The sequence below is a fragment of the Vicugna pacos genome, chromosome 35 (assembly GCF_048564905.1).
Source record: "Vicugna pacos chromosome 35, VicPac4, whole genome shotgun sequence".
NCBI lineage: Eukaryota > Metazoa > Chordata > Mammalia > Artiodactyla > Camelidae > Vicugna > Vicugna pacos.
Window position 1 is genome coordinate 9,032,434 of NC_133021.1, and position 14,918 is coordinate 9,047,351.

The 14,918-nt window shown below is 40.3% G+C and overlaps 1 protein-coding gene across 1 annotated transcript in view; it reads right to left on the bottom strand.

Annotated features, from left to right (window-relative positions):
- Positions 1–2,549: 2,549 nt before the first annotated feature.
- The window catches only part of LOC140691494 (uncharacterized), a 34,137-nt gene continuing 21,768 nt past the window's right edge, over positions 2,550–14,918 (bottom strand). Inside the window, exons 5-11 of the mRNA XM_072955139.1 lie at positions 11,702–11,728; positions 9,833–9,891; positions 9,483–9,600; positions 8,823–8,946; positions 4,194–4,253; positions 3,541–3,661; positions 2,550–2,829 (exon numbers count right to left, since the gene is read on the bottom strand). Of these exons, the coding sequence (XP_072811240.1) occupies positions 9,595–9,600; positions 9,833–9,891; positions 11,702–11,728 (92 nt within the window). The 3' untranslated portion in view covers positions 2,550–2,829; positions 3,541–3,661; positions 4,194–4,253; positions 8,823–8,946; positions 9,483–9,594. The remainder of the gene's footprint in view (positions 2,830–3,540; positions 3,662–4,193; positions 4,254–8,822; positions 8,947–9,482; positions 9,601–9,832; positions 9,892–11,701; positions 11,729–14,918) is intronic.

Genomic DNA, 14,918 nt, shown 5'->3' on the forward strand with positions numbered 1-14,918 from the left:
TCAAATACAATGAATTCTGGGATGTGTACAGTTTTTTTAAGTCACTGTTATTTCATGGGAATGAGCCAACATTTAAATAATTTGAATCTAGTGTTCTGAGAGAGTCTCGGGCTCTTGGTGGAGGAGGTGAAAGGGGAGAGTGAAGGAGGAAAGAGGTACATGAAGCAAAGAAGTAAGAATACTGCCAGGGAAAGGCAAGACGTTAGTTTTGTTCTTCCTTGCACCACATACAAATTAGGGACTCGCTTTCTGCTGATGACTTATCGAGCACTGAGTTGCAGGAGAAGAGGGGACAGCTCATTGCTCACTGAGCTTGTGACTGTACGTGGCATCTTATAGACACAAATCATTTACCCTGATCAAACACTCTAGCAGCACGCTGTAATTCTTCTGTTTTGAGAGACAACAAAGCAGGAGTTCAAACAGGATGCATAACTTGACAAAAGTCAGAGGTCCAGTAAACTAAAGAGGATTAATTCAAACTCAGATCTGAATGCAGAGTCTGATCTTCCCACTCCCAGGACTGGAAAATCCTTAACACAGGCTCCCCAGCTCCCCTGCATTGTTCCTGGCACCAAGCATTTGCCATGGCAATGGTCACCATTTCTCACAGACACAGCGCTCTGTGCAGCAAATGACCTTGATCAGACCTTGATCATCTACCTGCCACGCCCACCAGGCTTCACCATACAGGCAGGAAAGCTGGCTTTCAAGTGCATACAAAGCCATTCCTTGTCTAACCTGGGCTCTTCTGTGGTTTCTCCAGCCTAAAGGCAGCCATGAAACTGCTCACAGTTTGTACATGAGCCACACTACCTCTCTCCATCTGTCTCCCCACCTATACTACTTAGCTATGAACATTTTGAGAATCTTCGACACAAATTTTTAAAAACAAAAAAGAAAGGATTCTGGAACAACTACTTAATACTTACAATTTTAAATGACAAATTACAAAGTGAGTATTTACAAACCGAATCTTCCTTTCTAAATTTCAGTTTTAAGCGTTTAAAAATATAATAGCAAAAAATTTTCACTTACAAAATTGACAAAAACATAAACAATAATCTGGAATAAGTTAAAAAATAATGCCCATGTTCTAAATGGAGAAACTTCAGGGCTGTACTGAGGGGTAAAGTAAGAGGTGAGAATGTAGAGACATCAACAAATTGCATGGAGGAAAGCAGTTTTGTAAAGATGTAAGTTCTCATCAGAATAATTCAAAACTTACTGAAAACTCCCATGACAACTCCAATCTGATTTTTTTTTAACTTGAACAAAATATTTTGGAATTCTTCAGGAATAATAAAATCATAATACTAGACAAGAAAATTTGGGATGGAAGAAAAGAATGAAAAAAAATTCAGACTGCCAATTATTAAATAAATTTTTACAATATGTAAGTTATGGTGCTGGAGTAAGAAAGGCAGATTGACAGAAGGGAACCATGAGCTCAAAAAGAGACTCTAGTGTACATAAGTATTTTGTAAAGGTGGGATTTCAAATCAAAGAGAAAAGTATGACTTCAGTAATTGTCCTGAGACAATCAGACAATCACCTAGAAAGAATAAATACTATTCCTCTCATAAGGACCACAAGATAATTTACAGACAGTGATGTAAATATAAAAAAGTACTAATAACAGCAAATACAACACTTTGTTCTTATTAACTCAACTTACCCTTACATTAACAAGTACTATTATCATCTCCATCTTAGAGATTAAAAAAAACCTACAGAGGAGATTTATTCCAGTATAAGAAATTATTTTTAAGAATAATTTCAAAGATAAAACACATAAGGAATACATTTATTATCATAAGAATATTTTGAGACACTACCAAAATTAAAATCCTCCTAAACAAAATGAAAGGCAAGAAATGACAAGAAAAAGCTCTGTGATACATGTTGTTGAAGACAAGAAGTTAATGTTCATAACATACAAAGAGCTGTCACAAAGCAACAAGAAGCTCCCCCACTTAAATGTGTGCAAAGGATAAAAGGAATCATTCATTTTAAAAAAGTCAAATGGCTAATGAGTGAAAAATGCTCAATACCTCACTGGTCATCAAATGCAAACTAAAACAATGAAAAAGCACTTTTGCTCATCATATTGGCAAATATTTTTAAAAGATATTCTATCTAGTGTCCATCTGTGGGAGAAGAAACCATGAGTGACATTTTCAGAGGACGACATGTCAATGGATATGTAAACTCTGAAAAACGTACGTACACACTGACTCAACACCACTTCTACGAATCGTTTCCTCTAGGAAAAAACAAATTTAGTCCAAAAAGATGTACCTATCAGGGCATTTACACAGCACTGTTTACAATGGTGGGAAGAAAAACTGAAGTGAAATCATATCCAGCAATAGAGAATTGGTTACATAAGTAATTGTGCATCTTTTCATTCCCCTATGGAAGGAATTTCTAGAGTTACTTGAATGGAGTCTGTGATGAATGTAAATGTCACATCCAGGGACTAAATTTCCAGAAGCCTTAACTAAAGGAATACTCATAAAAGATCACAGGAATGTCTGTACAAGAAGGATGCCAGTCAAATATCCTTTCTGACAGTGGAAAATGGAGAAAACTTAACTGTCCACCATCAAGACAATGATGCGTTAAATCACGACGAGCTGCGAGCAATGAGGGAGCCGGCGTTTCGCCGTGGTCCAGGGCCTTGTCCACAGCATTCTCTCACCAAAGGTGTGCGTGGGAAAGAGACCACACCCGCAAATCAGGAGACCCCTCCACTCTATCTGAAAGGACCGTGTGAGTCTGGAGTGGGAGGACGTCTATGATATACACCTGAGTGATTAAAGCGAGCTGCAGAAAAACATATAGTATGGTCTCATTTTTAAATAAAGCATATATACACACACGTATACATGGAATTCTCATATGTGTGTATATATGTATGTCATAGGCATAAAGGTCATGAAACATATATATCAAATTTTCAACAATTTTTACTCTTCGGAAATAAGGGGAAGGGAGGTAGGGCCTTCCTCTACCACCACAGTTCTCTTTTCAGTGTTTCAGTTAAGTATACTTGGAATTTAAAAGTTTATTTAAGTTCGAAGTAAAATGGACAATGCCTCCACAAGACAGAATGCTATACTGGTCATCAAAAATCATGCCAGAGGAGATAGAATATTGTAGAAAAACATATAAAAAGCCGAATGGAAAATGGAGGTGTCCACACAGTAAACAGTCACAGAGTGCTCTCTGGTTTTTTATGACAGAGGTGATCCACACTGATGAAAATATATGTTAACGTGTTAATTATTATCTTTGAATAGCGGGACAAGGATAACCTTTTTTGCCCCCTTTTTCAGAGTTATTATTTTAAATGCACATTCTTTTTCATCTGAAAAAAAGCATTTTTAGGTGTGTAGTACTATGCATTGGAGAATAATACAAGAATACTTAGAGAAGCAAGTAACTAGGAGACAAAGCAGCAGCATCACACAATGTAGGACGGGCGATCCTGATTAACACCACGCAGTTACATAAGGACCCACAAAGTGAGAGCACCTGCTGTAACAGGGCGTGGCCCCCTTCTATTTGTCAGCAGTGTCTTCAGGGCTGAGGCAGTTCTGAGCACGGCCAGTGTCAGTGCTGGTGTCTTGATTGATGCTACTGGGGGTGAGGGCACCTGCAAGCCGAGAGGAAGAACAGAAATCATCCTCTGCCTTTTCTGTCTTGTTTCTTTGTTACTTTAAAAGAGAGCCATATATAAGATAAACTGTGTATCTCCCCAAATGAAATTTCAGTAATGAAACCGTTTTTAAAGACTTCACAGCTTATATTCTGCCTATAACTGTCTTTTCAACAAAGATCATATTTATTAAATGTTAATTAACTCAGTTAATTAACTCCCTGTTGAAACATTCTAGTAAAGAACATGAAATGCAGTATGTAAAAGAACCACACCTGCAAGACAGCTCAGCTGTCTTGACGGCAGTGCAGTCAGCCCCCACCATCCCGTGGCCCTGAGCTCCTGATGCTGGTAAGAGATTACGCTGCCACCTCAGATGGAGAGAAACGGTGAAAGCATTTCTTGAACCCTACAGCACTGACAAAACATAACTGACAAATCCCAGGCCCCTTTGAGGCTCTCATTTTCTGTTTCTGGCCAACCCCCATCAATGAGCAGAACCACCCAATCCCCGAGCCATGGGACTCACGTGGGAAGCAGTTTTGGAGAAATTTCCAGGTATAGAATGTAACCAACTATACATAGAACTCTGAAAAAAGAAAAGATGCCATACTCTGATTTTGGAAGACACTCAAAATATTCTCCTAAGCCTTAGTAGCTGGAAAGGCTGGGCTTCTCCTAAGTCACTTATTTATTTCACAGCCAGTAAGCATTTCCCTCAAATCCTGCTTCCCTGTGTCTGCTGGGAGCTTGAAGCACACTGCTGCTGTCGATCTTATAAGTCACATGGCAGAGGCATGTGTCTCACGCCTGCAAACCTCACACAGGCTCGCCTCCTAGCCTCACTGTCTGAACTGGGCCCCATTTTCTCACCTGTTTATTTGGTATCTGTTCTTCTGTAAGCTACCTGAAATGCGTTTTGGAACATGTCAGAAGAAGCAGTGGGTTGAGAAATGGACAGATTGAGAGGTGAGAGATGGGCAGACAGAGAGAGAGACTCCAAGAAAAGGGGAACAAATAAAATTTCCTATGCAAAACCCTCTTCTAATCAGGGAAGGAAACCACCACGGAAAAGTGTGAAGAGGCAGGTAGCTTAGGACTGTTTCCTGGATTCCATGAAAAGTAACACCAAGAGATGAGAGGGTAGAACTTTAAATAGTAAAAGAAAAAAAGCACGCATGCTTGAAAAATATATCTACAATATGTACTTTCTAAAGAATAGACTGAAATCAGCAGGACCCAATAACACTATACTTGGGTATTTACAGAAGTGAGAATCCCATCTCCAAACCACAAGGCATCCCTTCAGAGCACTGACAGTCTACATGGGGCGGTCATAAAGCCATCACCGCAAAAGCTATGCTACCCTGCACTTACGAGGAATGAGCAGCTGTGCTCAGGCTGCCCACGTGCGTCATTTACACCCCACAGCACCTCTACGGGGGGGACGCCTAGCGAGCCCCGTCTCTGCAGGACAGAAAACCAGTTCTGGAGAGGCTAAGCCGACTTACCAGTTCTCCATCTCACAGGACTGGTCTCTCCAGAGCAGGACACGAACTCGGACCCACGATTGTAACCATGGTACTACAGTGCTTTGTGTGCTGTTTGTGTGTATAATACATTTGTTTCTATCATGAAAGGTTATTTAATAAATGATCGGTTGTCTTGTCTATCTCATTAGCTCACAATCAATCTTTATACTGTTGAATTGTACTCTTTTCCCCTGAAGAAAGGAACGGAAACAGCGGGGGTCAGAAAGAGGTGGGGCTCCATTCTTTATCTGGGATCTCATCTCATTGAAGTCCCCAAACAGGGAAAAGGAGCAAATGTTCTCTTTATCTTTTAAAGAGAGGGCTCCAGTGATGGTGACTTATTCAATTACAAAATCAAGGCTGGGGAAAGGGCACATGCAGCAACTAGAGCAGTATCAGCTGTAGGAAGGTCAAAAGTGCTCACGGGAGGGCTCAGGGGGCAGCCTCATTTAATTTCAATCAATAAAACAATAACAAACTCTAAAAATACTGGCCTACAATGGATTAGCTCTTTCTTGACATCTAGCAAGTTTCCACAGCCCACATGTAACATTATCGGGAACCAGTGAAAGGAAGAGTCCACAGACAAGGAAAATCAATGCCACAGGCAGGCTGAAACCCAGGCTGGAGTTTAGGAAGAGAAAGGGCATAGTTAAGAACTGGGGAAAGGCTGGGGAAAAAAATCATCACAAGGACTCTCAAGCATCATCCAACAATCATATAATCATTCATTCAAGAGAGAGTTACTGAGGTCGTATTCTGTGCAAGATTGTACAGCGGGTGAAGCAAGAGCGCAGCGTCCATGGTGGCAGCAAGTTGCGGGGCTCAAATACACTTCTGATCCCAGTACCTTGCACACTTGTCCTCAATATAAAGGCAAAGATAATTAAAGTAAAATAATACTCTGTAAACTCAAAGCATTGTTGAAAAAAAAAGTTAAAGAAGACCTAAATACCAGGACAGACACTCCACACATATTCCCCTATCAAAAGAAAGTGCTCTTGGAATGGCAGTGCTCCCCAGAGCGATCCGTATATTCAACGTGGTCTCGATCACAATCCCAGCGGGCTCCTCTGCAGAAACTGACTATCTGCTGCTACAATTCATATGGGAATTCGAGGATCTCAGTTACCTATACGTACTTGAAAAAGAAAAATTTGAGAGGACTTATAATTCTCAATTTCAAACCTTACAACTGTATCTCCAGGTGAGATTAGAGGCCATTGTGAAGTTATTACCGTGTTAATCCTTATTTACTAAATTCTCTACAATGAATATTACTGTTACAATAAGAAAAATAAAAAGTAAGTTATCCTTTAAAACATGCACACCAATTCATTCATTGGGAAAAATTATTCTATCAATTAAGAGATAAATATCTATTGAAAAAGGACAACTTAAAAACAAGAGTGCATTTGCATTTTTCATAAATTGAAAACTGAAAAGCACAAAGACGTCAAGTTTCTAGGGAGACCAATGCAACATATTAATAGTTATTTTCAGAAATTCTAATTTAACAATGAAAACTCTGGAAAGGGAAAATCGTGACTGAGAGCCAACTGCAAACACATGGAGAGCAAAGGCCTAGAAATCACAGTTCCTTTAACTCTGCTCCTAACACAATAGGAGAGGAAATTCCTCACTGAGGGGACAGTGGAATCCCATGCATAAGACAGGATACACAGTACAAACTGCACTAGAATTGGGGGTGATTTTTTTAGAAGAATTCTAAAGTTACAAAATTGCTGAAAAACTATTAAAACACTGACAGAAAGATTAAAACACACAGTCATATATATTATATAGAAACATATGTAGTCTGCTCCCATGTTGCATTTAAATACAAATATATTTGTTCATTTATGGGCACTTATGACTTTATCCCTGGTAGAATATTTCAACTAAAACAAATAATCAATATAACACTCCTTTGTCAAATCTACTTGATAAGTTACTCTGCTATGTAAACATAATGTGTCTAAGATAGATCTAAAATTAGTGAAAAAGAGCTTTGTATGGCTTCTTGAACTATTCTCAAAATTCAAAGCTTAATTTTAAAACAGATCTGAACAGTAATTCTATATTACCTTTTCCGTCGTGAAATGAACAACACAGTCTGTTGTCAAAATACTGTCCTTACAATGATTCACGAGCACCGTATCCTCACAAAACTGCTGGACAGCAAGGCACTATCCAGACACTGTGACCCAACAAATGAAACACAATGAAGACAGTGACCCTATTTTGGAGGGCTTATAGTCTGTGTCAACACCAGGGTTTTATTTGATTGGTTTGATTGGTTGGCAAAATAAAATCAATCAAGTACTTTCTTCTTTGAGCATTCTATAAGTCATGACTCTGCTGTTAGTGTCATGAGCAGGAAAGACTTAAGCATGACTTGATTAGATCAACTAGCAACAATCATCACTGGAGAGTGAGTAATAAAGAAGTTAACTGATAGCAATGCTTCTCCCTACATGAGACCTAAAATAAATCGACACTGATATCCGAAAAGAAAATGAGAATTTGAGGTCCCCAATAAGAAAAAAATCTAACAAGAAATCAAAAAAGTAAAGATTTTTTCATTAACGTTTCCTGGAAAGATTGGAGCATGGTGGTGTTGAGCTCAGATGCTAGGGAAAAACATGAGGGTCTGAATTCCCACAGCACTGGGTAGCTTTGACACTAATATGTCAGTCAACTTCTCTGCATCTCAGTCTCCGATGCATAGACTGGGGACAACAACCGCACCCATCTCCTAGAACGGTCCTAAGAATTAAGTTATTTTATATATACAAGTTTTAATAAAATACATCAGATATTAAATATTACCCCAAAAGCACAAGGAAAAATGAAAACAGAGATAAATTGGAGTTCATTAAACTTTAAAACTTTGCTTCAAAAAACACCATCCAGAAAGTGAAAAAACAACACTCAGGAGAAAATTTTTTCAAATCATTTATCTGATAAGGAATTTGTGTATCAAAAAAAAATTCCACAGCTCAACAATAAAAAGGCAACTCAATTAAAAAATGAAAAAAGAATCTGAAAAGATATTTTTCAAGGAAAATATACAAATGGCCAATAAGCACAATGAAACGGTGTTCAATAACATTAGCTCTAAAGGAAATCAAGTCAAAACAACTAGGAGAAACCGCTTCACATTCACTACAATAGGTTAAAATCAAAAAAAGATTAACAAGCACTAATGAGGACACAGAGGAAGCGGAGCCCGCAGCCATTGCTGGTGAGGATGTAACACAGCGTGACCACTTTGGAAAACATCCTGGCACGTCCTCAGAGAGTTGAACATTTGGCTTCTGAATGATCCAGCAATTCTGCTTCCTGGGCACACAAGTAAGAGAACTGAAAACAAATGTTAACATAAAAACTCCGACAGGAATATTCACCATTACTTTTCGCCATTAATTTTCAGAGCCAAAAAACAGAAACAACCCAAATGTCTATCACGTGATGAATGGGTAAACAAAGGGGCCCAGCCATACAGTGAAATATTATTCAGCAATAGCAAAGCATAGAGTACTGACCCAGGCCACAACGTGGACAAACATTGAAAACGTTACTCAGTGTGAAAGAAGTCAGTCAAAATAGACGGTTCCACTTACATGAAGTGACTCGATTTGCATGAAATGTTCAGCACAGGCAAATCCACAGAGACAGAAGAGTGGCTCCCTGGGGCTTGGGGAGGATGGGGAAGTTGATAATGTCTGCTTATGCGTACTGGGTTTCCTGTTGGGGGGAAGAAAATATTCTAAGATTGACTGAGATGCACATTTCTGGGCATAGAGTAAAATCCGCTGTACATTTTAATGGGTGATTTGTATTAAAACTGTTAAGAACAAAAGCACCTCGGATTAGTACCTTCCATAGTAAATGCAAATTGCTAACATTTATTACAGGAAGAAGAAACTGCCCTCAGCATGAAAGCAGGAGATCAGCAAATATTAGTTAACCGAAATTGGACAAGAGCATTTCACTTGAAACTGTTGCTGAGTGTACAAGAAATATTCAGAGATGACAAGGAAAATCAGTTTGACATCACGTAGAAGCATTCTGCTTCAAATGCAAATCAAGGATTCGGCAAGCCCAGCTGCTACAAATGACCAGAGAAGAAACCTGGTTCTTAAAACAAGCACCAGAGCCAACAAGGAAATGGTGGTGAGGAAAGCAGGCGGCCTAAAATCTGGAACAGTGTGCTACAAATAATTTCTCCACTGAAAATTCAAAAATAAAATGAAAGTGATGTAATGCTGTGTTGAACTCACGTGAATGGGCTTCCTGCAGTGCTTGACAGTTCTGTAACCCCGAATGACTCAGGAGAATCAGCATGGCTCCTGGGAGTCCCCAAGTAACTGCCCATCAGCACGCTGACCACCATCACATCTGCCAGGGTTGAATTGCAGAGAAGAGAGCAACCTCTGAAAGGCACAGGGAATGTTGACAAGGGAATAAAAGGCTGCGGTCAATCCTGGGACAGAGGCCCTGTGAGCAGAGGCCAGAAGGCTGCAGGTGAACTGGAGTGGCCCTGGGGCAGGAAGGGACCACAGGGGAGCATATCTCAATTATCTCCTCTCTCTCCCTCGGGTAGGAGGGATAAAGCCTGCATCCTTCTCACCTGGAACTGTGGGTTCTGGCTGGCGGAAGTCTTACCGACACGGAATGAATTTCTCAAGACTGCGGAAAAAGGAAAGAAAGCGAGAGGGATTAGGGAGCCAAATCCACGAGTCTCTCAAATGCTCCCATATTTATTGTGTATAATCAAAGTAAAAAGTCAATAACAGTTGTGAGATAGTAGGCAGGAACTTGGGGAAAGAAGGGATGAGACAGAGATTGTAGACTCCACCATGAGTACTAAGGCTTAGTTTACCTTTAGGGAAGTCACGGGCTGAGGGGAACAAGATACATTTTTTAGACATGTTCATTACAAAGCAGACCACCAGACCAGCCTGGTCCCTGTTTTGGGGATAATAGACTATCTAACACCACGCAGGCCTGGCGTTTATAGCTGAGGGCCTGGGTCATTGCTGTGCAATAAGCAGTGTGCTATCTATAACCTCAAATATGCAAGCAAGGCATTGTCTCTGCTTTTTATGGCAAGGAGACAGGAGTGAGGATGCACAGGTGTTTGCTTTAAAGCAGTTAATAAGCACATTTTTTCTTCTTAAAGTTGACAGGCGGCTGGGATGTGTTACAACTTGTTAACTCAATCATGGGCTCCCACATGGAACCATTATGGAGGACATCCTAGGATGAAAAATCCTGGCTCTGGATCTTTTCCTGCCAGCTTCGGCCACTCCAGCAGGGTCTAGACACATCCCTGAATAACGATCCCACAGAACCACCTAAACTCTTAACTCCTGGTGCTTGAAACTTAATTTTAGCTCTACACAACTTAATGTAGAAAAGTTTCAGAAATAAAAGATATTATATTCTTTTTATATCTCATCATAAGACTGATTTTTCTGATTGCTCTAAGCTGCTTCTACATGGTAAAGCACCTAATTCTGCAGGTGAATTCAGTACTTTCCTTTGGGCATAACTAGACAGTCTGGGCTGTCTGACTTCTATTAGTCAAATACCAATACACTTAATTGATTTCTTTGTTCATCAATTTCAGCCTGGAGGTGAGGGTCTATCACTATTTTCCTCAGCCCACCCTCTACTCTTTTCTCATCAGCATCTCAGGCCTCCTGAAAACAAAACAAAGCATTTGTTTCCCTTCATCTACACTTTCCACAAAGGCAACAGGAATCATCATGCCTAGAGAATGAATTCAACACAAATGTTAAAACAAAAATCTATAAACCTGAAGCAACTCCATCTCCGACTCATGATACACAATGACATGAGAGTAAGTGTGTCAGGTACAAAGCATGCGTGAGCCTGACCACCTCATTTCTATTCTTCAAAGGAAGGAAGGTTTTCGTATTTTTTATTATCATTCTTTGTCATTGTTTCTGATTAAGCCAAAAAATTTTTTATGAAATAATTAAGCACTGCAATAACAGATTTTCGCTGTATCAATTACAGAAGGAATTCAGAGGGGATAGGAAAACCCACCTCTGTAAAAAATGCAAAATTCCTTCCCCTGTTAAGAACACGAATACAAAATGCAACAGAGAATTCAAATTCTTGTGGAGAGGACAAAAGCCACAGAATCAAAGCAAAGTCATTATTATGACTCAATCCAAAATTCACTGGACAAACATGCTCAATGCATTCAAATAATTTTTAAGGCACACTGCAAACCATTCACTTAATTATCTACAGGCTAGAGGAAGAATTTCCCTCTGTAACAGACAACATAAATCAATAGGTTGCCCCACCAAACAAGGAACAAACATCAGGTTTTTTGCAGTTCTGATAAATCAGCAAGTTTTAAAGATCAAAATCCAGAAATTTTAAACATTCATTCACACCAGAATGAATCAAGCACTTAAAAAAAATAAATAACCCAAAGAAACTAAACACATTGATCACGTACCTGGATCAATGAGAAATTCTTGTACAGCTGGAAAAAAAGAACAGTCTATAGACTTATACTTGAAAAATAAAACTACTTTTAAAGATAACTGCTAAAACACATTTCATCATTCATGTTGCCTTGAAAAATCTGAGGCACTTGTCTCTGATCAGAAAAGCAATTCTGAGTATTAGTATGTTACAGTTCAGTGCCAGTTTGCTTTAGAAGAAAAAAGAAAAGCTACTGTTTCTCATCTTGCACAAAGTTTAAAGAACCTCCCTGCCTCTATCTCCTCCCATTTTCTAAGCTCATGCTCCCCAACCCTTCTGAAACAATTATGAGAACCTCTTATTCCCACCAATATGCCAAATCACAAAAGAGTATCAATTTATTTGTGTAAATATATACCTACACCTTGAACTGGAGGAGAAAGATTTCAGAAGGCTATATGGAACTTATTGCTACATTCCTGAAATCACACACATACACGTTCACAGAGACACAGACATTTACAAACTGAATTACTGGGCACTTCACAAGCTAAGGACTTACAACTTCTAGAAGATAACTTTGTAGTTAGTTTAAAATACAAAACGGTCAGCTTTTGAAAGCCTTGAACATTGCAAAATCATCCAAATATCAATGAGATCCAATTAGCCTTCTCTGTAGAATGTAATTCCCCATGATGGCAAAGCAGACCCTAAGAAGTAGTGGATCCAAGACTCGTGTTTTTCACTAGCTATGATCGTTTTAAAACACGTAAACAGATTTAGAAAGGTATGTCCCTATGACATTTATTCTTATTGAGATGGCATATGTATTCAATTGTCTATGCAGAAAATAGGACCCATGATGGTGTTTAAGAAATATTTTGTGTATTGAAATATTTATTTTTAAGTGCAGACAAGGAGGGTGGGTATTACTCCATTGTAGAGCACCTGTTGTGCACGCACATGTTCCTGGCTTCAATCCCCTGTACCTTCATGAAAATAAATAAATACAAGTGCTTACTTAAAAATAAGAATAAATTTATATAAAAAAATAAATGCAGACTAAAAACCACTGCAATCTAGGAGCCACAATTATAATAAAAAACATGTGTTTCTATCAAATATTGACTATACGCCAATCACAGAGACAACCACAAATCACACCTGACAACCATCACGTGTGATTCTCAGCAATCCTACTAAGTAGACACGGATGAGAAACCCGGCTCTGCGGATGAGGAGACGGAGCTCGGAGGAGCCGGGGACACTGACCATCCTGCTCCCCGTGACACCGCGTCAGCCCAGGGCAAGCGCTGACAGAGCTGCACTGAGGGGACACCCAGCTGCATGGAACCATGGGGGATTGGGGAGTCCTAGAAAATACTCAAAAGTGTTCAATGAAAAACCAGCTCAAATATGTTACTCTGTGCCCCATCCTCTAAACACAGAACATGTCTGGGACCTTTTTGATGCCTCCGTGTCCTTTCTGCCATCATCAGTTACGTGCCCTCTCAGCGCAACCAGTCATGAACTGGACCCCATACGAAGTGCACTCAGATGGAAGAGCTTTAAAAGCTGTTTTATGAAGTTTGTAAGACTCTGTCTATTCCTCACACAGGCGGTCATCCAGCACTACTCACCGGTGTGGATGTACCACCTGAAATCACACCTTTCTGCTTTTTAAAATCCCTTCATGTAATACAGACTTTTAAACAGCAAAGAAGAAGCTCAACCACAGACAGTGGACATCTTTTCACCAAACGGACTCAAACAGCCCATCGGACTACCTGGAAGCCCTTTTCTTCTATTAAACCCACTTCCAGGTACTTCATCTGATTGGTGGACTCGGCCTCTGAATGGCCTACTCAGAGAGATCCCATCCTCACATCCGGGGGTGGGAGAGGACCCTGCTGCTGGGAGAAATCAGTGAGGAAGGTGGACATCCTCCAGCCATTTCTGCACGGGTAGAAATGCCACATGCTCAGAAATTATACCGTCAGCACCCCTCGGCTCCCATGGACTGGTTTCACATTAAGCAAACTTATGACACACTGATGCAAGAAAACCAGAAATTCAATTTATTAATGTAACAGGAGATGTGAAACTACAAACCAGATTGAAATATCAGAGTTCAACCATGAGTACAGATTCTCCTCCACGGCCCAATCTCGGGCAGGCAGTCACATGGCAAGCGTGGACAGAAGCAGAGCAGGAAGGGTTTCTAGATTAACTCAATGGACTAAATTTCTGTTATAAGAACAGATCTACTGCCTGGAAAACAATTAATGCCAATCACGGGGCACACTCCATGGACAGTGGCTGAAACACGACTGTGAGTACCTGTATAACTCCACTTTCCCTGTCCTTTCTGGTCTAACTGATGCAGAGGTACAGAGATCCAGGGATGCAGATACCTGTAAACACCCAAAGCCCATCCCTGGGAGCCTGGAAACCAGATAGCCAGGATTTAAATCCCAGCTCTGCCACTTACTAGCTCTGTTACCTTGGCCAAATTACTTACCCTCTGTGTGCCTCAATTTCCACACTGTAAACCTGGGATAACAATCAAATCTTTCTTACTCACTTGTTGTGAAAATTGGAGGATTCATTTCTGTAAAACTCTCAGAAAAGAATGTAGCACATTTTTGGTGCCCAACAAATTTCAATTTAATAAGAAAGTGATTTACAAGTCTCCCATCTAATCATCTTCTGTGTTTCATGACTATTCTGAGTCCCAAAGGAAATCCTTATTTCCCCTCTTATAAACTCTCGAGGAGCACCCTTCTGTTTCAAGCCACCACCTGTTTAATCTGAGGGGGGATTCCCTCCTCCCCACTTCTCTGGTCCATGGGAGACTGCTTCTCCCTTCACGCCCCTGACCACTGGCCCACGGCTAGCCCTCCTCACACTAACAGATTGAGGTGTGAGTCCGGGGAGACAAGCAGGGCATATGAAAGCTTTCCTTCCCCTCCAGTGTTGGCCACCCTTAGGAAGCAGCCGGGATGCTCAGTTCCATGGCAAGACAGTCCTGTGCATTATGGGTCAGAATCTCTCAAGGGAATGCTCGCTGTGGACCAGAGTTACCTGGGACTGCGTAAGTCTCTAATTCTGGGACATAGTGTCATGACACTCACTCTCCCACAGCCCTGAATTTCATGGAGAACGTGGCTTCATCAGTAATAAAGGAGACATTTATCGCCTGCCTGTTCTTCTTTGTCATCTCTCAGTTGGCTGCTGGACACAACATG